General features: G+C 43.1%; 1 protein-coding gene across 11 annotated transcripts in view; it reads right to left on the bottom strand.

Moving 5' to 3' along the window:
* PPP1R13B (protein phosphatase 1 regulatory subunit 13B) overlaps positions 1-22,853 on the bottom strand; it is a 209,595-nt gene that overhangs the window by 20,299 nt on the left and 166,443 nt on the right. For 6 of the 11 annotated variants that reach the window (XM_068254319.1, XM_068254322.1, XM_068254325.1 and 3 more), the window contains 5 exons: positions 21,904-22,100; positions 15,663-15,827; positions 13,531-13,708; positions 8,597-8,749; positions 5,132-5,224 (listed from right to left, as the gene is read on the bottom strand). In XM_068254319.1, the coding sequence (XP_068110420.1) occupies positions 5,132-5,224; positions 8,597-8,749; positions 13,531-13,708; positions 15,663-15,827; positions 21,904-22,100 (786 nt within the window). The remainder of the gene's footprint in view (positions 1-5,131; positions 5,225-8,596; positions 8,750-13,530; positions 13,709-15,662; positions 15,828-21,903; positions 22,101-22,853) is intronic. The other 5 variants (XM_068254317.1, XM_068254316.1, XM_068254318.1 and 2 more) reach the window with 5 other exon arrangements.

Genomic DNA, 22,853 nt, shown 5'->3' with positions numbered 1-22,853 from the left:
TTCTGATCACGCTTTGGTTCTAAAATAAAAGCCATATTTGTAAATTAAAAACAAAATATGTAAAAAAAATAAAAAAAATAAAAATGGGTGATTTATAATAACCCCAAAAATGAAAACTAGCCATGATTGAGTACTAGCCATGATGACAGGCTCTGATCACTTGGTGAAGGTTTGTGACAGGATGCGAATCGTAAGGAAAAGAAGAGATTTTCTTTTGTGGAACGTACATTGTCAATTTCCTATTCCTCACTCTTTACCCAACATTTTGTTCACCTGGTTGCAGAAATCGGTTTAGAACTTCGATATAAAATGTAAATAAAAATATTAGCCAAATAGGTCCTTATTACAGAAAGCTGTGAAGTCACAGCAGAATTAATGCAGGTGGCCATGAGAGGGGGAACCCTGCATATCTATTATTTTTACATACGGTTTTAATTTAGGATAAATTTGTGCCTACTGGAGCAAATCACTAAAGAATGGGGCGAGCCAAAAAAGAAAAACGTTTTCTAACAAGCATATCTCCACTGAAGGAAGCGGAAGCAACGATGGCAAATGAAAGCCACTAGCAGTCAATCCGTTACCTAGCGGCTGTGCTTACCTGCCACTAAACGGACTTTGCTGCAGTCCTGACTCTTCCCCATCCATGAATACAATGAGGTTATTGCGCACAAATGCAATCAAGCTATCAGGCGGCAGAGGGGGAAGGGGCACAGACCCTCCAGGATATATTTGGGAGAAAATGGATCTGCAAAGCATGGACATTTCACTATTATGCTGCCTTACTCTGAACAGCTGAAGGCAGCTTCATTTATCCACAAGATGACGGATTAGAAGCTAGTGGCTTTACTTTGCTGGGACAGATTTCACTTCATGGTTCAGTGGTGAAATGAACATCATGAGAATGTTCTACACCTCCACAGTGGCAGTACATGTTACATAAGCATGTTATTTACTGTGGCTAGAAAACAATGGAGAGGGCTAGACCTGTACTCCGCCTTGCCTAATGCTGGGCATACATGGCTCCATTTTGCCGTTCGATTCCCTGCTCAATTCAATTCAGGCTATTCTCTTATCTTCCGCTCGTTTTTTCTTATCTTTTTGTGTTGTCCTCAATGCGGAATCGAGCGGCGAAACAATCGGACGGTAGATCGGACTTGTCGGAAATTATCTATCGAGCCATCTAAATGGCTCACAATCGAGCCATGTATTCCCAGCATAAAGGGAAATACAACAGTGATAGGCTGATGGAGTGCCAATGCGGCCAATCAGTTCTTCTCCTGAGGAGTGTTGGGCAAGTCAATGATCTAACTCTTATAAGGCAAATCTGGCAAGAAATGCTGAGTATTTGCACAAAATAAACATCTTCTAGGTTTCAAAACAAGGATTAAATCTGACTTGTTGCTATGGGTAGCAGCTATGTTTTTGCCTTTTTGTTCCAATATCTTTCTTCTGGTTCTCTGCAATCCTTTTTATTAAAGTGTAACTGTCGGGCATAAAATCAATTCTTTCTTTTTATCTGGTAAACAAGTAATAAGGATGCTAACCAGGCAAACCAAAAGTTAAAATCACTATTACTTTTTTTGTTGTTAAATTATCATTCCTCAGTTTACCTGATTCTTATTTGGTACACACAATTTGGAACACAAAAGGAAGTTGCAGGGCATGATGGGTCGTCCTTTTTTGCTTCTCTACTTCCCCTGAGACTTAACAAATGCAGCCTGATTGGCTGAAGCCTCTTTACCTCCTGTTTTCCCCTCCCACACCTCAGTTCCTCTCTGATTGGCCAATCAGGCAGAGGAGAGTAGAGCAGGGAAATCATCAGGATTGGCTTCAAAACAGCCACACTTAAAACGGAGAAGGCATTTCTCTTTTTTTACTGTAGAAAAATCAAAATTAAAACGTGGACAGTGCAATACCTGTTTTGCAAGTAAAGCATGTATTTATCTACTTATACATGTGGTGTTTTTTTCTGAGATAGTATGGCTGACAGCTCCTCTAAGTGATTTTCTTCCCTTTCCTGCAACTTATGTAACCTACTTGTAATGTCCTAGTTCCTAGTGACACTCATTATCAGAACAAAAAAAAGGCAATTAAATAGATTAATTAACCTATAACAATAAGAGGACAATTAAATGGGGGTTTAAATTAAAGATTAGAATTTTCTAAAACAGATATAGGCATCCTGGGCTTGTCTAGCAAGTGTGTAACATCTCAGTACAGTTGTTGAAATAAATGAGAAATTCGACTTGGCTGTTAATAACACAGGCTTGATACGCGAGGTTCGATTCATTTCTGCAGCGGCTTCATGTGAACCTGTGATGGATGGAGATGTAACTGGGCCCTAGCCAAGCCAGTCGATTTGGGGTCCTTTTATGGTCTTTTTGGTAAGAGGACGTGAAGAGAGGTCAAAGAAGATGGCAGGTGGGCCTGCGCCTGTGATGACCGCACAAATGCACTGGAACTCCATACATTATATATATATCCTGAGGAAGTCCAGATACGTCACAAAACAAACTGCTATAGTGCCTCTATGGAATTAACTCCTTCGGAACTTGCTGGTGTTTTTCGGCATGGGGAGGTAAGCCAACTTTGTTCTAAATTATTTTATATGGTATTTGGGCGAGTTGAGACCACTAACCTCTAAAGACATACACTATACCCCTGTGTGGAAGATCAAGTTCCTCATCTACTCTGTATGGTGGTTGCCCATGCCTTAACTGGCCCATGTCCTCTGGTTTCTTGGAAGGGTTCTAGCCCCCCCCCCCCCCACACACACACACACACACACACACACACACACACACACCCTCTCTTAGGTGCTGAGCACAAGTATGTTCTGGTCCTTCATCTCACAGTGGTAAAATCATCAAGCGTTGTCCTAAATTATTCACTCATTGCAGTGAACTTCATGAAACGCCTAATGTAGGGTCCTATTTCTTAAAGGACACCCGAGGTGAAAATAAACGAATGAAAAACAATTGTATCTATCCTCCTAAAATGACTTAAGATATTCCACAGTTGTATTTTATATTTAAATCTACTGCTTACGTTTTTACTATTTTATTGTTTTTGCTCAATGACACATTCATTGAAGTATGAACTATTGACCCTTTTTATCTCTTTCCTGATCTCAGAAGCCATTTTCTGCTAGGAAAGGGTTTTATAGTTGCAATTTCTTATCAGTGAGGGCGACACTGTAGTCTGACCTAGTACTGACAGGCAGGAGCTGCCACTTACATACCTGATTAACTCTTTCAGGCAGAGAAAGAAAAAAAAGAACACAGTCTAGTTATTTGTGTGCTTGGCACTATACATACCCAAGTCTATCTCACCATGTCACATGTCACCTCGGGAATCCTTTAAGGTCATGGACAAAAAAAACAACATCACCTGGTTTGGGAGCATGAGAAAAGGTACTCGTCCAGGCCTGAAATTATTAGCCAACATTCACACACCAAAAGGTGGATATACTACAAGGACATGAAATGGTCTGCTGACCAATCATAGGATCCCAAACTATGCAGGGCTCACTGGCCTCTGGTTTTGCACTTTATTGCTCAGGTTAACTTCAGGGACACTTTGGAGCTAAAAATTCAGAGTTCACACAGAAGTTCCTGACCAGTTTACATCCGCATGGAGAGACCTGGAGGAAAGAGAAGTCTTATTGTTGGCAACTTATCTTTCATAACTACCAATACCAGTTCCCTTAAAGTTGCGATCACCCGATCACCGCTCTATAAAAAGGAGGTGGTAAGGGTAGCTGAAATGCACACTGGTTTTATTTTTACAGATTTTAAAAGATTTTGGAAAGAGCCAAAATTCCGATTGTGCTCCATAAGCAGGTCAAGCTCCTCCCTGAATCATCAAGAACAACTCATCTGTACAAAGCAGGATCATCCAACAGGCAACCAAGGCAGGTGCTTGGGGCCTAGTAGGTGTCAAGGGGCCCACCTGACCCCTTCTTAAACCTCTCTTTGCTTCAGCTTACCAAAAGGATGACAAGAGGGTCCCAAATCTACTACCTTGCCTCGGGCCCCATTACATATTAATCCATCTCTGATTCTGGCCACTGTTAACATGGATTGTGGAAGAGTTTGGTACTCTGCTGTTCCAAAGCATTGACTGGCACAATTTAACTTTCTAGTGTCACCATGGAAACACATTTATCAGTATGACTGACGTGTCAAGAGCGGGGGTCTTGTACTAAATAGAAAACCACAGGGGTGGGGAGCTGGTGGGTGAAGTACTATTCAGAACTTGTCTGATTGGACAGATTACTCAGGGCAAATGCTATTTTGATACAATCTCAATAAATCAACTTGTATCTCCTCCACTGGTTCTTACAGCACTGGTTTTACAGATGGAGAAGACAAACTGACTTGCCAGGAGAAGCCAGTATAGGTTTGTACTTATTAAAGACAACCTCCAGCCAAAAAAAGGTCTGAATGGCAATACATACCATATATGTAGTCTATGCATTGTGTACAGTTAGATGAACATATAAAGTATACATCTGGTACATCATAGTGGATAGAACAGACTCACATTTATATTTGTAGCAGCACTTCCTTATTTCTACTAATACTGAAGGCTTTGTGTCCTCCCCTCCAGCCTGGTTCTCTTCCCTTGCTCCTCCCTCCCCTGCTCTCTGCCTGCATGGATCAAATTACTTCTCTTTTCACAGTGTGTAGGAGAGAGAAGAGACAGGAAAGCTGCAGCAGCCTGTCTTCGCATGTCTGGTTGATATAATTCTTATTTCAGATGTCTCTCTGCCTGCCTAGATCAGATCACATGGACATAAGGGGTGGAGTTATGACCTCAATCCCCCAGCATCCTTTGCGCCTATGGTTTGAGAAGAAAAAAAATGCCAGGGTCCAATTTCATACTGGGGTCGGGGATTTCAAGACCATGGAATACGGACCCTGGGGTGAGAAAACCACACTTCATCACATGTGATTTTATATATCTTGGCAACTTACTAGGTTTAAAGCAAACTGTAATTTATAATTTAGGTACTCTTTAAGGACTTGCCACAGGATGTCCACCTCTGTTCTAGGAATACTGGATTAAAGAAAGGAATTCTGCTTTGTCAGTGTGATCAGATTATTCTGTGAAACAAGACGCAACATACAGTCCACAAGGTCAGACTTTGTGGAAGTGAGTTGAGGAATGTTATCAAGTTCCGTCTCTGTCCACACGCCTCTGTTCTTGTGTGCGACACCCTCTGTACAATGCAAAAATATAAACACTTACCAAAAACCACCTGGCTAAGAACTTCCTTGTGCAAAGAACATAAACAGAGGGCAAACAGTAAGCCTAGAAGGGGCTGCCAATAACATTCACAATTAAATATGTAAAATGTAGCTCTGCATCAGATACTAAGATTTATATTATAGAACCCATGTAAAGACAACAGTTAAAATGTAGGATTAAAATGCTGCAAAAGTGCAAGGTACCGATTCCTCAGATCCATTCTTACTGTGGCCACTAATAATACAATTTGCCGAACGGTTGTTTACGAATGATTATTCTTATGAACAATCAGAAAGGATCATTTGGGACCACTAATGGACAAAATCCTCTTCACCAATCCCATCAGATTAATAAAAAAAATAAATCAGATTTTCGGATCGATCCTGTTAATCAAATCTGATCAGATTGGTTAGTGGTCCCAAATGATCAGTTTTGATTGTTCATGGGAATAACCAGGGCTGTGGAGTCAGTACAAAAATCTTCAGACTCCGACTACTCAGTTTATGAAACCACCGACTCCGACTCCAGGTACCCAAAATTGCTCCGACTCCACAGCCCTGGGAATAACCATTCGTAAACAACCATTTAGCAAATTGTATAGTTAGTGGCCACCTTTAGACTGGTTTCTAAAGCTCTTGGGGTGCACCCGGCTACTCCGGAACCTTGTAAAGAGTCTCTATTTGGAGTTCCGTTCCAGCCAACTATTTCACAGTTCAGTCAAAGCCTTAAAGGACAACTGAAGTGAGAGGGATATGAAGGCTGACATATTAATTTTCTTTTAAACAATACCAGTTGCCTGGCAGCCCTGCTGATCATCTGCCCATAGTTTGAACCATAGACCCGGGAACAAGCATATGCAAATCACACGTGTGACTGAAGTTTGTCTGGATTTTCCACATGCTTGTTTCAGGTGTGTGATTCAGACACTGATGCATAAAAGATTAGCAGGACGTCAGTCAATTAGAATGATTTAAAAGGAAATAAATATGGCAGCTTTGCTGTTCCGTGTCTGGTAAGTATAGATTTCCTCTCAGAATCTGATGTGTTGAGAGGAATCGGTCATTTTGCTACATCGGGGGGCAATCTATAATAGCGAAGCCGGTCATTTCGGCGCACCAACTTCCCCACACATGGTGAGCAGTCATTTGGCTCATCCTGTGCCAGAGTGACCGGGCGGCGAGAATCCACGTACATCATAAAAAAGTGTGGCCAGCTTAGCTGTATTTATGTGTACAGCTACCTTCAGCTGCTCCCCATCCTCCAACGACCAATCAGAGTGAGCACAGGAAGGATACAGCAGCCAGCTAGTATTCTACATAATGGGGCAGAATATCTGCTGAGATCACCCCACTGCACAAAATACTTCACTTTTCTACACAGAAACACTTTACACATTTGTGAATGCTTTCAACAGCTCTTTCATATATACAGCATGGTTCACAACAGGGCATTATTGTAGCCTAGAGCCAGATATTAGGGCATTAAAGTGAAACTCTCAGAGCAGAAGTTACGAAGCCAACAACATTTCTGAGTGCAGGAATATGGTGATATTGAAGAGCACCTGTTCTAATGGCTTTCGGGAAGAACGCATGTGCGCTATTAAAGAGAATGCAGCAACTGGAAGCTAAGCTCCACCCTTTTTAGCATTAAACACCAACACTAACAAGAGGGATATGAAGGCTGCCGTGTGCCAAGACACACCCTTTTGTGTCTTGGAATTATAAATTTTATTGATCATGTTACTTTTCCCACTGTAATTACCAATTCTGCATTTTGTTTATTGGTGTATACCACTGTCGTATTATGTACCCCATGTTTGTTTCTAACGTTGTACAACGCCATGGAATATGTTGGCGCATTATAAATCAATAATAATATTTATTACCTTATAAGCAATACCAGTTGCCTGGCTACCCAGCTGATCCTCTGTCTCTAATACGATTAGCCATAGACCCTGAACAAGCATGCAGCAGATCAGGTGTTTCTGACATTATTGTCAGATCTGAGAACATTACCTGCATGCTTGTTTCTGGTGCGATTCAGACACTACTGCAGACAAATACATCAGCAGGGCTGCCAGGCAACTGCTATTGTTTAAAAGGAAATATGGCAACCTCCATAGTCTTCTCACATCAGTTGTCCTTTAAGGGATAAGTGCATTTGCACACATTAGTAAATTCAGCATTATTATTGTCAGCCTGGTTTCCTTCTTTGACTGAACAGTTTCACTTTAAGGAGTCCGTAAACCCAAAACTGATATTTCAACAATGAATCTGTAACTGGTGGGCACAATCAGCCATTTGCTCCGCAAATCTCCACCAGCAAAGTATTCCCAATGGGGGCCGACGTATCAAAATAGGTTCGTGGAAATCCACAGCAGAGCGTTATCAGCTATGAATAAAACAAGGCTTTTGGATCCACTGCTCTGGGCAAGCGCTACAGTTCCCTTCACAACTATCTTGATAAATCGTCCCCATCGCCTCTGACGCCACAAATGACTCTCAGCTGAACTTACCAACAAGCTTAAGGAGTCAGCGGGCAATTTACACTACAATCTATTTTTACAGTAAGTTTTGGATTGACAGACTATTTAAAGGACCACTATTGTGGAAAGTTTTTAAATTGTAAAATACATGTAAACACATACAGAGAAGAAGTACATTTCTTTCCAGAGTAAAATAAATTACTTTTCTCCCATGTTGCTGTCACTTACTATAGTCAGTAGAAATCAGAAAGAGCTGACAGGTTTTGGACTAGCCCATCTCCTCATGGGGGATTCTCAGGATTTTCTTTATTTTCAAAGCACTTAGTGACTGGCAGCTGCACTGTCCAACTGCCAAAAAAAAGTGTGCAGCGAACAAGGAGGCTGGCCAGCATCTTTGTATAAATCCTCCTCAGGGGCGTGTCTTTATAAACAAAGGCCATGCTGAGAATCTCCCGTGAGGAGATGGACTAGTCCAAAACCTGTCAGTACTGTGACAGCAACATAGGAGAAAAGTAATTTATGGCTCATTGTACTGCGGAAGACATGTACTTCTTATTTGTATACGCTTCCATGTATTTTAAATTTTACAATTTTCCACAATAGTGGCCCTTTAACTTAAATGTTAGAGGCCAGAGAATGTGCTCAAGCCAGAAACTCATTAGTTTGGAGGAGGACATACAGCAATTACTGTACCTAGTGGACTAAACACATCCCATATGCTAATTACAGCATATGCTATCGGGTGGAATCACGGTTAAACTGCTAACGATCAACAGAACTATTGCTCTACAGGTGAGGGAGGATTGCCTAATTGTGATCAGCGATGGAACTATAAGAACTTCTGCTGAGTAGACTCACTGTGCAGACTGTCAGAGAGGCCAGATGCCTGATGGAGGTGATCAGAAGACTGTAGACAGGAAGTGGAAGATGACAGCACAGGATCCACCAAAATGTCTAAATCTGAAACCTTCCAGGGACCTGGAGATTTTTTCACACTCTCACTGTCTCCCTCTAGTGGAGGACGACAAGTACAGACAGCCAACCCCGAGGTCAGGAGGAAAAGACATCACGGAAGATGGGGAGGAGAAGAAAAAAAAAAAAAAAAAAAAAAAGAAAGGCACAAAGACCAAGAAGAGACAAGACACAGGACAAGACATTAGGATGCAAAAAGAAGAGTGATGTGAGAATGCAACACATACACTGGAATAGAATACAGCTTCAATGGAGTAACATTTAATTTGCAAAGTAACTTTAAATGAGAAGTAACAGGTCTCATACCATGTATTTCATTGATTATTTGCAATAACATTTCTGATTAGCGGAATTGGGGTTGCTTGTTTGTTTGTGTAGCTGTGCAAACGTACCATCGGACGCCTCTCCACCATTCCGGTGTTGTCATTGGTCTGTCTGAATGTTACACCAGCTCAGTGTGCAGCACCTAAATAGATTTTCTGCAGACTTCGCATTCAATTCAGATGCAAATCATATACAACTTTTGATCACAAAAATATGTCATGCCTATCGACTATTTCTTCAAGACAAGGCACAGAACATTTAGATCTTGCTTTTCTCCTGGCGGACTCAAATCACCAGGGCTGCATCCAACTAGACACGCTCTATTGGCAGTAGCAGTGTACTGAATAGGTGCAGGCTTACTGAACAGGAAGAAGCCAAGACTCAAACCCAGGTTTTCTATGTCCGAGGCAGAGCCCTTAACCACTACACTATCCAGACACTTAAAAAACTGATGAAATTGTTCAGCACGGATTGGGCTCACTAAAAGTGCACAGTTAGTAGGTCACTTTATGGTATAGATGTCTACCTAGAGGCTTTTACAAATTCTTAGGCCAACATTGCCCTGTGGCCTAGGGATGGGTAATGAGATGCAAATAGTTTCGAGTTGATGTAGGATTGTGCAAATTTTGTATGCAAATTCATACAGCTTGAATATGGACCAGTCAAATTTTACCTCAGTAGGATTTGATTTCAAGCTGCTTAAATATGCAGACAAAATTTACATAATGCTGCATCAACTCGAAATTATTTGCATCTCATTGATCTTCCGTTCAGGACGGTCCCACTACCATAAAAGTCAAGATATCTATTCACAGAAGTCCTGAGACTTATAAAGGGTCTCTGGGCACACAGGGAAAATACAATGAGAAATATGAGAACTGTTACTTCTCCTTTAAAAGCAAGACAATAAAATTCATGATGTTGAATGAAGTAAACACATACATGATAAGAAGTGGATAGAGCATTACTGTATGGAATAGAATGTAGAGCATGGTTAGAGAACATAACAAAACAAAGCCTAAATAGAAGAGCAATCTGTCAATCAGCAGGAGTGAAATCTTCACATTCCGTGCACCCATCACTATGACCCGTATTACCATTGTCTGTGAGCTCACTTCATCATACGTGGCAGAATGTGGGGAGAATGGAGGGCTCTGGGGATGCCTTGCTTCATAAAGGACAAACTGAGTCAAAAATTTACAGAGTGGACACATACTCAAAGGATATCATACATTTCCTTGTCACTTACAGTAGGAAATAAAAATCGGATGGATCGGACAGGTTTTGGACTAGTCCATCTCCTCATGGGGGATTCTCGGTATTTCCTTTATTCTTTACAAAAGCACTTGCAGGGGAAAAAAAACATCTATACAAAAAAGCCGGTTGGCCTCTCTACTTACATGCATACTATTTCAGCAGTTGGACTGAGCAACTACCTTTCAGTAAGTGCATTTGAAAATAAAGAAAACACTGAGAATCGCCTCGTAAGGAGATGGACTAGTCCAAAACCAGTCAGGTCTGTCAGATTTTTACAAACTATTGTAAGTAACAGTGACATAAGAAAAATGTATAGTGCCTTTAACTCTGGAACAAATTGACATGTATTGCATGTATTTTATTATTTACAATTTTTCACAATAGTGTTTTTTTTTTTTTTTTTTACAGCATATTGGTACTGAAATGATGTGATTGGCTGTCATGATCACCTCCTCCACCGTTATGCGACATATTTTTAGATTGCCAGGTTTACCCCCATAAGCAGGGTTTCTACCAAAGAGGGCACAGTAGAAATAAGAGCACTGAAGTGTATATGGTGGGCTCACAAAGATTTTCAGGCAGCTAGGGACCAGGTTTTCCTTTTCTAAGAATTCCTTCCCTAGCACCATTAACAATGCTCATTAAAATGACATTTGCGGCTGTCCAAGATTCTTGTGTGTGTTCAGCTGTCCCATGAGGTCACCGATAGATCCAACACACTGGATCTCTTAAAGTGACAAGTAAGCAGATTGCAAAGCGCTGTGACTAACGTGTCATTGTAGCATTTGCAATTTGCATAAATCGCAAACTCTCTGCATGCAGCATTTTGGGGGTGATTGTGTTGTGATCCTTGTTCTATTGAACAGGAATCGCGGTAAAAACACAAAATTGTTAAGTATGTGGAGTCGAGGAGTCGGAGTAATTTTGGGTACATGAAGTCTGAGTCTGAGTCAGGCCCAGATCCGCCGGCCGCATCCGCCTGAAAATCCGCGTGGCTAATGTATCTCTATGGGATGGTGTATACCGGCGGTTTGAGGTTTTTAGCAAACGTGCCTCTTGCTGCACGTTTGTGGTTTGCTTAAAACCTCAAACCGCCGGTGTGCACCAGCCCATAGAGATACATTAGCCACGCGGCTGCTGAGGCGGATGCGGCCAGCAGATCGCATCAAGATCCGCCCGGTGTGCACTGGGACTAAACTGTCATCCGCACCCAAAACCGCTAGCGTTTTGTGGATCTGCTAGCGGTTTTGGTGTGCCCCAGGCCTTAGATGATTTTTGATTTTTGATTTTTTACCAAATCCACAGCCCTGGTAAGTATTAGACTAAGGAGTCGGAGTAGAAGCCATTGAAGGCTTGTTTACACCTAGGGCATTTTGCGTTTTTTTTTTTTAAGCGCTGGCAATTTTCAAAATCGCCCTAAAAGCGATTGTGCAATGATTCCCTATGAGAGAGTTCACATCTGAGTGGTTCATTTCTGATCAACAAAGCGCTGCCTGTACCATTTTTAGGGCGATTTTGCTACAATGGAAGGTATAGGAAAAATGCAAAATGCTCACAAAATCTCTTTGTGCAGCGATTGCATTTGCGCTTTTAAGAATAAATACACTGTATTTTTTCTGGGTCAAAGAGTTCACTTCCCGACTTGCGTCAGGAAGTGAAAAAAGAAATCGCTCTGCAAAAGCCCTTTGAAAAGCGCTTCACACAAAATCGTAGCGCACAGGTAAGCGCCTCGGGAGGGTCAAAATCGCAAAACGTGGCCGCCAGCGATTACGATATTAGATGTGAACAAGGCCTTAGGGTATCTGGAGTCGGAGGTTTCCTAAACAGAGGAGTCGGATGATTTTTGTACCAAATCCACAGCCCTGGTCAGAACACAGCTCCATCGCACACTGTGCCATTATTCCTCCCATTTCTCCTGACAATACCTGCGCGATGTGTCTGTTTAACATTTTTCCCCTGCAGTGTTGCCTTAAACTAAATGTAAAGGCAAAAAAAAAAAGTTAGATACTTACCTATGGATAGATAAGGCTTTGGACCCTATAGAACATTCCCTGTCCTCTCCTGTACCCCAAGTTCCAGCGCCATCACCCCCATTTAATTTTGCTGCATTGAGGGGCTTTGGAAGCACTTATGCTTCCAAAGCTCCTAACTGGTCACGCATGCGCAGTGCGGAGCCGCTCATCTTTGGAAGCACTCGGGGACATAAGTGCTTCTGAAGCCTCCCAAGGGCTCACAGGCGTGACCAATTGGTCGAGTACACACAAAGGGGTATCAGTGCTGGAATGTGGGGTACAAGAGAGGACAGGGAAGGCTCTATAGAATCCAAAGCCTTCCCTGACTATAAGCAAGTATCTGACTTTAAAAAAAATAAAAAATGTTTGCCTTTACATTCAGGACTGAGTAAAATCATTTAAAGAGAACCCGAGGTGGATTTGAAGAATATTATCTGCATACAGAGGCTGGATTTGCCTACACAGCCCAGCCTCTGTTGCTATCCCAAACCCCCCTGAGGTCCCCCTGCACTCTACAATCCCTCATAAATCACAGCCACGCTGCTGACAAACAGCTTGTCAGAGCTGGCTGTGTTTATCTCTATGGTGTCAGTCTGCTGCTCTCCCCGCCTCCTGCAGAACTCCAGTCCTCGCCTGCATCCCTTCCCTCCCTGCTGATTGGAGGGAAGGGATGGGGGCAGGGACCGGAGCTCTGCAGGAGGCGGGGGAGCAGCTGAGACTGACACTACAGATGTAAACACAGCCGCATAGCACGGCTGTGATTTATGAGGGATTGCAGAGTGCAGGGGGACCTTAGTGGGGTTTGGGATAGCAACAGAGGCTGGGCTGTATAGGCATATCCAGTCTCTGTATGCAGATAACATTCTTTAAACACACCTCGGGTTCTCTTTAAGGCAACAATGACTGAAGGTGGGTGCAGACTATTACTCATGCTTGCCCGAATCCCACTGTCTTGCCACAGCTCTGTGTACTGTAGGTAGATTGACCACTCCCCTAAGCACCTCCTTTCCCCTTTAAATCTTGGGCCCCAAAAGGATGAGGACAGCCTCCCTTGCTTGTATCTGTACTGTGGTGGGGAAATGTAATTGTGCGCACAGTGTGCGATTTGAGCTGCTCAGCGTATTCTGTACAGGGATGTGGAGAATCTGAATCACAATATAAAACATCGCAGTTTAAGAAGAAGCCTTTTCAGAGCCGACGACTTGCATTTGGCCCTGTTGGGCTTACCGGATTTGGAGCGGGCGTGCGTTCCTGCAGCGGTGAGGGACAGGGACTGAGGCTTCACCGGATCAGCAGGCAGGGTATAGTTCACTGCGCTTGGAATCTGGATGTACGGACCGACCGCAGCCACTCGCCCCGACGCCAGCGTGGACTGAGGCGAGGGAGTTCCATTAATGCGATTAAGCTGTAAGAAGAAAAAGCAAAATTAGTCAATAAAAGTGAAATTGTAAAATCTAACAAACCAGCAGTCAAAGCAATGTGCCTCAGCAAAGGCAGCCTGCAATCCCTGCATTCCACACGGGTTAGATGGGTGGACTATTCATGTCTGGGGTGGGACCAATAGCAGGAAATGTTCTATGTGGTCCAAGTGAGCTTTTGTAGGGCCTATTTCCACTGAGCACAAATCCGCAGCGTTTCTGCCATGTGAACTGGTACATTTTAGCGATTTCATCTGTAGCTACACAGCAGAACCGGAAACGTCCGCGGCTCCCAGTGGAAACTCATATTACTCAGACACATGGGGCTATCAATACTGTATATGCTGCTGCCCTCTGCAAAAACCTACATCTCTGGGGACCATGCCAATCACTTGACTCTCAGGTTTAGAGACTAGAGATGGCCATACGTCAGGTGACTTGGCGGGGATCGACCGTCCGATTTGATTATAATCGGATGAAAATCGGTGACGCCAAGAGCAAGCCTGATTGATGATGCAACCAATTTCAGGGCTGAAATTGGTTGCATTTATTGATCAGACATGCTTCAAGATGTAGGGCTGGCATGCTCGATTGGTGCGCAGCAATAGGTGCGCAGATGCAGCGCATTCACCGTAAACCGGCCCTAAATGTGATAGCCTGACATGGCTTGTAATACATACCGTATATAAAGAAGCTAGTTAAACTTGTTTTTCTATGCTAGGAAAGCCTTATTAAAATAGAAGTTGCAGATTGTTCCCACATTGATTGAGTGGACAACACTGATTAATAGAAATATTTCCTTATAAAGCGGATCCGAGGTTAAAAACTAACTATAAAAAGTAACTTGTCTATATATCTTAAAGTTTAGATAGTTTACACAGTATATGATTATTTCTTCCTGTAATACAATGAGAGCAGCCATGTTCTGATTGTGATCATTACACACAGGCAAGCTGCTCTGCATCTCCAGCCCTCAGCCTGTAAAAACTTCCCTCCCCTCTCCTCCTCCCCTCTGCCTCTGAAATCTCTGGCTAGTAATATTTGTAATTTCAGACTACATTCATGTGCTTATTGTGCCTGAAGATATTGTAATTGCTGTCTAAACAGTTGAATTTACTTATGGTTTTACTTGTAGTTTGTTTCATTTTAGCTCATTTGAGCCAAAACTCGAATAAAAATTATCTGCCTCTCACAACAGGTTACTTTTTATCACATGCTAAAGTACCGCAACTATCCAAAGCAGCAACCAGATTATCAGCTGTTTACCCAGGGAGTAAGATACCAGTTAGGGCTGGTTTACACGGGCGACTGCCGGGCGTCTTGTGGTGTCTCAGTCAAATGTTTTTCTGCAAATGTGCAGAAAAGCATTTGATGGCTTCGCGCAGACGATGGTAAAAGTACGGAACAAGTGCTGCCATTCACTTGAATGGACAACACTTAACCAACGAGCGCCACAGCCAGTGAAAAACGAGCAGCAATAAGCCCATGTGAGCCAGCCCTTATAGCATCCTGAGTAGAGCCTCCTATAACTGGAATATAATTCAGGTCATGTGATAAGGGTAAGGACCAGAGGCGCCAAAAAGAGTAAAAACAATGTAAGGATAAAAAATGGGGGGAGACGTGCTCACCACCCATCCAACAGACCAAAAACCAATAGAAAACACAGTGCTTGATCAAACAAATAAGCAATTTATTAGTACTCCCAGATGCTAGGTCAGGTGGCACAGGCTGCCAGTCACTCTGCTATGAACAATATGATCACATACATTACTACGGCACAAAGAGGGCATGTAACCAGTTGGATTCACAGCATACACAGGTGTAAAATGACAAAACACTGGCAATGACACAAATGATACGAGCATTGGTGGGAAACGCCAATCTGGTGAAGTATCTGAAAACACATAAAACACAGAGGGGCCTTTTAGGAGCAAATCTTACGGGAATGTTCTCTTTTTGACGTGCCTCAACTTTTTTCTTGTACAGCCGTTCCCGCAGTTCATTTATTCGCTTGTCCATAATGGCCACCTCCATATTGCGCTTGTTCAGCAGCTCTTTCTGTTGCTGCAGCTTGGTGTTCTGTTCCTGGTTCAAACGATTCCTTATCTACAACACACACAGAAAACCGTCATAGATCCATGCCTGGCGTAAAAAACAGAACGAACAAGCAGCATGCGACTTTATACTTCTTCACTCACTACTGGTTGGCTTTTGTGCAACTGAATTCCCCACATAAATGGAATGGTAAAATTATTTATTTTTTTTTCATTGAAACAATACGTTACATATATTTTTCCCAGGTTAGAGGTGGTTATACATCTCTCGACTTGGCGACTGATCGACCATCTTATTCAATAATTATCGAATCGTATGAAAATTGGAGGTGCCAAGAGCATGCCAAAAAATAATAATGCAACCAATTTCGGGCCAAAATTGGTGGCAACTATTGATCCCACATGCTGCAAGATGTCAGGCCGTTGTGGTTGATCAGGTGCGCGGTGGTAACAATGAACAATATTGGGGCAAGTAACGAAAGCAATGAACCCCCGGAGCTGTTCACCTAGTGTATAAATGTGTGTGCACTTATACATTACCTGTCTTGAGTCGCCAGCCCTGCGGTGTCCATCCGTCTCTGGAATCCCCTGCTATTCCATTAGTGGTATAGTGCTAATGCATACATGTCCAACTCTGACCTGCAGGCCAAATCTGGCCCTCAGAGCCATTACATTTGGCCCTCAAGGGGTTTCCCCACTTTGCATTATGTTTGGCCCACTCTAGACCACCAGGGAAGCTATATTGGAGGTGAAGCCCTAGAACACCAGGAAAGTCATATGGGGGAGGTAGGGGGAAAGCACTAAACACTAGACAACTGTATAGGGGAGGGTGGGGGGCACTAGAAAGTAGACACTAAGGATCTGTGTATGGGAGGGAGGACTACTAGACACCAGATAACTGTATAGGGGAGGGAGGACGACCACCAGACACCAGGGAACTGTATAGAAGTTGGAGGGGAGTCATTGGACACCAGGGAACTTTATAAGGTGGCCAGTAGGCATGAGTTTAGCCCGCGGCTGGGTCCCAGTGTTCAAAGTCGGCCCACTTTGTATTTGAGTTTGACACCCCTGCGCTAATGGAAGAATGAGGGATTATGGAAGAATGAGGGGAGCACACATTATACAGTAGGGGGGCGGGGGGCAACAGGAGGTGGCAGACTCAGCCTGTGGTTTATGGCCAGCCGACAGATCTCTCTCTGCTCTGATTTGCTCAGAGAGAGATTTGTCTCTTGATTGGATCTGTTCATCATTGCTAGATGTATGGCCAAATTAACTGATCACAATCGGGAGAGGCGTGACTAGATAAGATTGTACAGCATGGAGCAGTGGAACACTAACAATTCCATTCTCAGTTAGACTGGCGGAAGAGGTAGGAGGCGCCCGTGGACATGTACCACTAGTTCAGATAAAATAAACAAAAATTCAAATATAGTACTAAGGTTCCTACCTTATAGCAGAAAACTCACTGGGGGCCCAGGAACAGGACATTTTTCTCCCAGGCACTTCTATAGACCTGAGGAATCGGTTTTAACCGTGAAACGCGTTGTCAATTGTGTCCCAAATAAATTTCGAAGTGTTAACTACTGCCTTACCAGTGAGTTTTACTGCTATAAAGTAGGAACCTTAGTACTATATTTGAATTTTTGTATATTTTATCTGAACTAGTGGTACATGTCCACGGGCGCCTCCTACCTCTTCCGCCAGTCTTCTTTACCCCTGTATAGGGGAGTGTACACTTGGAAGTCCTTCCAGTGACCAGCCTGTTTTTGGAGTAGCGACCTCCCACAATATCAGAAGCAAGGCCGAGTGAGGACGGTACTTCCTCACATGCGAGAAAGGTGGTTGCTTTTCTTGGCAACCCAATTTTGTGAGTAAAATAATTCTCATTACATATATATATATATATATATACTCCCGGTATTCCTTGGATAATACACCATCGGGCTCCCGGTGTCCTTTTTTTTGTCTTCTATAAGAGCCTACATTCTCAGTTAGGACCCATTCACACTAGAAATTAAAAAAAAAACTGGCATTGCGATAATTTTGCCACACTTGCTCTCTGCGACTCTCATTTCAGTGAATGAGAATTGCATCACAGCTCATTTGTGGAAATTGCAACTGTACCGCAAGCACTGCAGTGACAGTAATTCCATAGAATTACATGTGTCACAGCACTTTGCTGATAGCCGGCGATTAGCAAAGCACTGAAATGCTGCCGGAAAGAACCCCTTAAAGAGACACTGAAGCGAAAAAAAAATGATATAATGAATTGGTTGTGTACTATGAATAATTTCTAAAAGATTAGCAGCAAAGAAAATATTCTCACACTTTTATTTTCAGGTATATAGTGTTTTTTCTAACATTGCATTATTCTATAATATGTGCAGATTACACAACACTCAGCATTCAAAATGATTCTTTCAGAGCAATCTGTGAAGTAATGACCTCTCCTCTAGCAGAGAAAAAGTAAACAGTTCACTTACAGTTGAGATAATAAAAGTCAGATAACAGCCCTCTCCAAGACTAACTTAGTCGGAGAGCTTAATGGCTTGTTTGCATAGAGATAACAACTGGAGTTTCTCAACTCTTCCTGTACTGGAAACAATTACACTGATGTATCTGATCTTAATGTTTTATTTCTTAGCTGTACTACACATACAAATAATATCATATTTTTTTTTTCGCTTCAGTGTCTCTTTAAGGTGGCCATACATGCGGAGATTGCCACTAAATGTGGCAAACAGATCAATCCTTCAGATCTGAATCTGATCAGAGAGGGAATGAATCCTTCCATATACTGCACAAAGATTTTCAGTAGATTTCACAATGAAACCTATTGAATATCTATGGAGCCACAGTGCTGCACTCTTGACAGTGCTACGCTATAGGCCATCGATCTACAGCATGCTGCCCCTACCCTTTGGAATCCCTTGCCAAACTTAAGACAGCTCCAACCCTGGACACGTTTAAATCAAATCTGAAAAGCCACCTGTTTAGTCTGGCACTTATGATCACATAACTTTTCCCCGTACACATCACTATGTACTGATCGGAGACACGCTTATGTGCTTTGGGTCCTCCGAGAGAAAAGTGCTTTATAAATGTTCGGTTGTTATTTCTTTACAGCAGCGCCCCAGGCTGACCACAATTTTCCTTTCAGGCCGAATGTAATTTCTACTTAAATTTCCTCATATTGATCGCAATTAGGATCGGTGCGGCTTGTTGTGCTATAGATTTATGCCAGATTCAGTCACAGTGATCAAATCTGCCAGTAAAAATCAATGTGTTTATGGCCTGCTTTAGCTTTCAGCTGAAATCTGATGGAGGTTGAGCCCAAAATATGGTACAAAATCAATACGTGGGGTGGAGCAATTTATCATAACGCAGCTATCGATTCACTAGGAACCAAATGGAAAATGTCCTTAAAGAGAACCCGAGCAGCAAACGGGGAACAGAGGCGCCAGCAGGGTAAAAGTGGATAAAACCTTTAAAATTTGCTTGGAGGAAGTGGTGGACTTACCTCAATAAAGCAGACACGAAAGACTGTCTGTATAATAGTAATCACATTTATTATATAGTACCCCAAAAGTGCAATGCGTTTCGCAGGCCACGCCCGCTTCATCAGGCAATAAAAGTGGGGACAAACAGAATTTCAGCAGGAGTAGCGCCTCTCTAACCTTAAAGAGAACCCGAGGTGGGTTTTATAAATGCTATTAGGACACAGAGGCTGGTTCTGCATACAATGCCCAGCCTCAGTGTCTGCACTGTCGCCCCCCCCCCCCCCCCCCTCGCGCTCTGCTGTCCCCCAGAAAAAAAAAACTCCATGCTGGTGACATGCACCATGTCGCTAGCCGGCTGTTTACCTTTGTGCTGCCTGGCACTGCCGCTCCCTCGCCTCCTCTATATCGCCACTCCCCGCCTGCGTCCCTTCCCTCCTATCAGCTTACGGAGGCGAGGAGGGAAGGGACGCATGCGGGCAGCAGCGATATAGAGGAGGCGGGGGAGCGGTAGTGCCAGGCAGCACAAAGGTAAACAGCCGGCAAGCGAAAAGCTGCATATTGCTAGCACGGCAGGTTTTTCTTTTTATGGGGGACAGCAGAGTGCGGGGGGGGGGGGGGGGCATGGTACAGATACAGAGGCAGAACCAGCCTCTGTGTCCTAATAGCATTCTTAAAACCCACCTTGGGTTCTCTTTAATTCACAGAAGTTGCCCTCATAGTGACTTCAGAGAGAAGGTTAAGTAGAAGAAAGTGCACAGCTTGTTACAGGCAGAAACTGACAAGAAAAGTGAAGGTCGCTAGAATCGCTGGTCTCCAAGACAACAAACCCGTCACCAGATCCAGCTCTGTAACTATTATCAGCAATCATCAAGGGCATCCGCAACACTCTTCATAGCCTCGTCTCCAGACTGGCTCAGTAACAAAAAAAAACTGAGCAAAACTGGGCACATTCCCACTAGGGAGCGCTTTTCTGAGCATTTTACGATTGTTTCGTTTATTTTTTTTTTTTTTAATCGCTCCCATTCACTTTCATAAAAACCGCAGAGAAATCATTGCGATTTTCACGTACACGATTTTTCCCACCATTTTAATGAAAGTGAATGGGAGTGATTTTAAAAACCGCCAATTGCAATACGCTCAGAAAAGCGCTTCTAGTGTGAATGGGCCCTAAAGGGCCTGTTTCCTTTAGCAGCGGTGCGATGCGGCTACATAGCTGCATCGCACCGTGGGTACCCTGAGCTCAATGCACGGCAATGGAACAGTTTCCACTGTGTGCGGAGCGAGAATCTCCCACATCTCCCGATACGCGGACGCCAGCGGAAGTGATGCGAAGCTGCATTGCATCACTTTCACTAATGGAAAAGGGCCCTAAAAGTATGCCATCCACACTATCTGCACTGCAGAATCTGTACTTGTAGGGCAAGCTTTATATGAAATATTTAAAGGACAAGGACAACTGTAGTGAGAAGAATATGGAGGCTGCCATATTTCTTTCCTTTTACACAATACCAGTTGCCTCGCAGGCCTGCCGATCTGTTTGGCTGCAGTAGTGTCTGAATAACACCAGAAACAAGCAAATCTTGTCAGATATGACAATAATGTCAGAAACACCTGATTGGCTGCATGCTTGTTCAGGGTCTATGGCTAAAAGTATTAGAGGCAGAAAGATCAGCAGGTCTGACAGTCAACTGGTACTTATTTTTATTTATTTATATAGGGCCGACATTATGCAGCGCTGTACAGAGTATATTGTCTTGTCACTAACTGTCCCTCAGCAGAGCTCACAATCTAATCCCTACCATAATCATAAGTCTAGTGTCTATGTATCATGTAGTGCATGTATCATAGACTAGGGCCAATTTTCTTAGGAGGGAGCCAATTAACTTCTCTGTATGTTTCTGGGATGTGGGAGGAAACATGAGTGCCTGGAGGAAACCCACGCAGACATGGGGAGAACATACAAAAAAATACTTTTTTCTCTCTGATTTACATTCTTAAAAACGTATCACAGGTGGCAACCTCTTTACTGCTAGTAGGTGTATCACTGCAGAATGTTTTTTGTGTTCCCAAGAGTAGAAACAGCGCCTGTTTTCCCAGAGTGCACCAGGGCAGAAGACTGCACAACTAAATAGCCTAAGCTAAACATCACGAATCGTATGGTTGATTGGCCACAAGTTGCCTGATGTATGGCCAAGTTTAAAGTGGAACTAAACTCAGAACCTCCTCTCTGCTCTAAAATATTAGCCACAGAATGTAAACCTTTACGAGGAAAAAAAATCCTTCATAATTTCTGGAAATCCTAAAAAAAAAAAAAAAAAAAAAAAAACCCTGAAGCTTTAACTTGATTTCCCTTTCTAGGGAGCACTGAAAGGGTTAAGCCTCAGTGTTTACTGTATGGGGGTCAGAATTTGCTATATGGGGAAAGCGGCCTTGGCAGAGCTCATCTGCAACAGCTGCTGATAAAAAATAATTGGACACTTTGATCTGGCTAATAATCACAGAACGCAAAGCAGTGAATTTCTTCAGCAACTATATGTGGGATTACAACTTTTCATTGTGTGCTGTGTAAGAGTTCTGGTCCGCTTTGATAGAAGAAATCAAACACAGAGCAGTAAGTGGGTCATTTACCTGTAGCTCCTGATAGAGCTTCTTCAGCTCCAGTGCAGCAGGCCCCGTCATCTGCCCATTGTAAGCCGGGAAGCCATTTAATTTGCCTTTGCGCAGGTCTTCCAGTTGCTGGGTGAGCTGCTCCACTTTCAGCACAGCGGCCTGCAGCTCCTGCTGCTTCTCCTGGAACACGTCGCTGATGTGCTCTATCTCAGCTGCTGCCAGAAAACAAACATGTGTCATACAACAGTCGCCAGCCCATTCACATGTACTAAAGCTGGTCATACAGACCAGCAAACTGTGCCACGAGACGCATCACTGCAGCCTGGGTTACAGAGAATGGGTGAGCCCAAATACGGCAGCCAGGAACTGGATTATGGATAAAGTGCATCCAGCTTAACCCAAAACATAAAAGCCTTAAAGTGGATCCAAAATAAACTTTTGCTCATTGCATAATTGTCCTTTCCTTCCTTTCATATAGTTTACAGGGCATTCCTCAAGCCAAATACTTTGTTTTAATACTCTAATTACCTATTAACCAAACAAGCCTCGCCCACAGCTTCTCCAGTGCCTTGGCACTCTGAGACCCATGTAGCAAGGGCTTATGGGAGTTCAGTCTGGGCAGGAGGAGGTTACTAGCCAGAGATTTCAGAGGCAAAGGGGAGGAGGGAGGAGGAGAGGGGAGTGAAGTTTTCACAGGCTGAGGGGTGGGGATACAGAGCAGCTTGCCTGTGTGTAATGATTACAAGCAGAACATGGCCGCTCTCATTGCATCACACGAAGAAATAATCATATACTGTTTTGCTGTGTAAACTATCTAAACTTTAGATAAGATCTATAGACAATTTACTTGTTATAGTTAGATTTTCATCTCGGATCCGCTTTAAGGTGGCCATTCCCTCAATCCTCTGACATGTGCCTTGGACAGCCATTATCCACTTTGCAAAGATCAACTCCTGAACCAAGATTTC

Source organism: Hyperolius riggenbachi, chromosome 9 (assembly GCF_040937935.1).
Source record: "Hyperolius riggenbachi isolate aHypRig1 chromosome 9, aHypRig1.pri, whole genome shotgun sequence".
NCBI classification, from domain to species: Eukaryota; Metazoa; Chordata; class Amphibia; order Anura; family Hyperoliidae; genus Hyperolius; species Hyperolius riggenbachi.
Note: the sequence above shows the minus strand (reverse complement) of the source record. Positions and strands in the feature narration are given on the sequence as shown.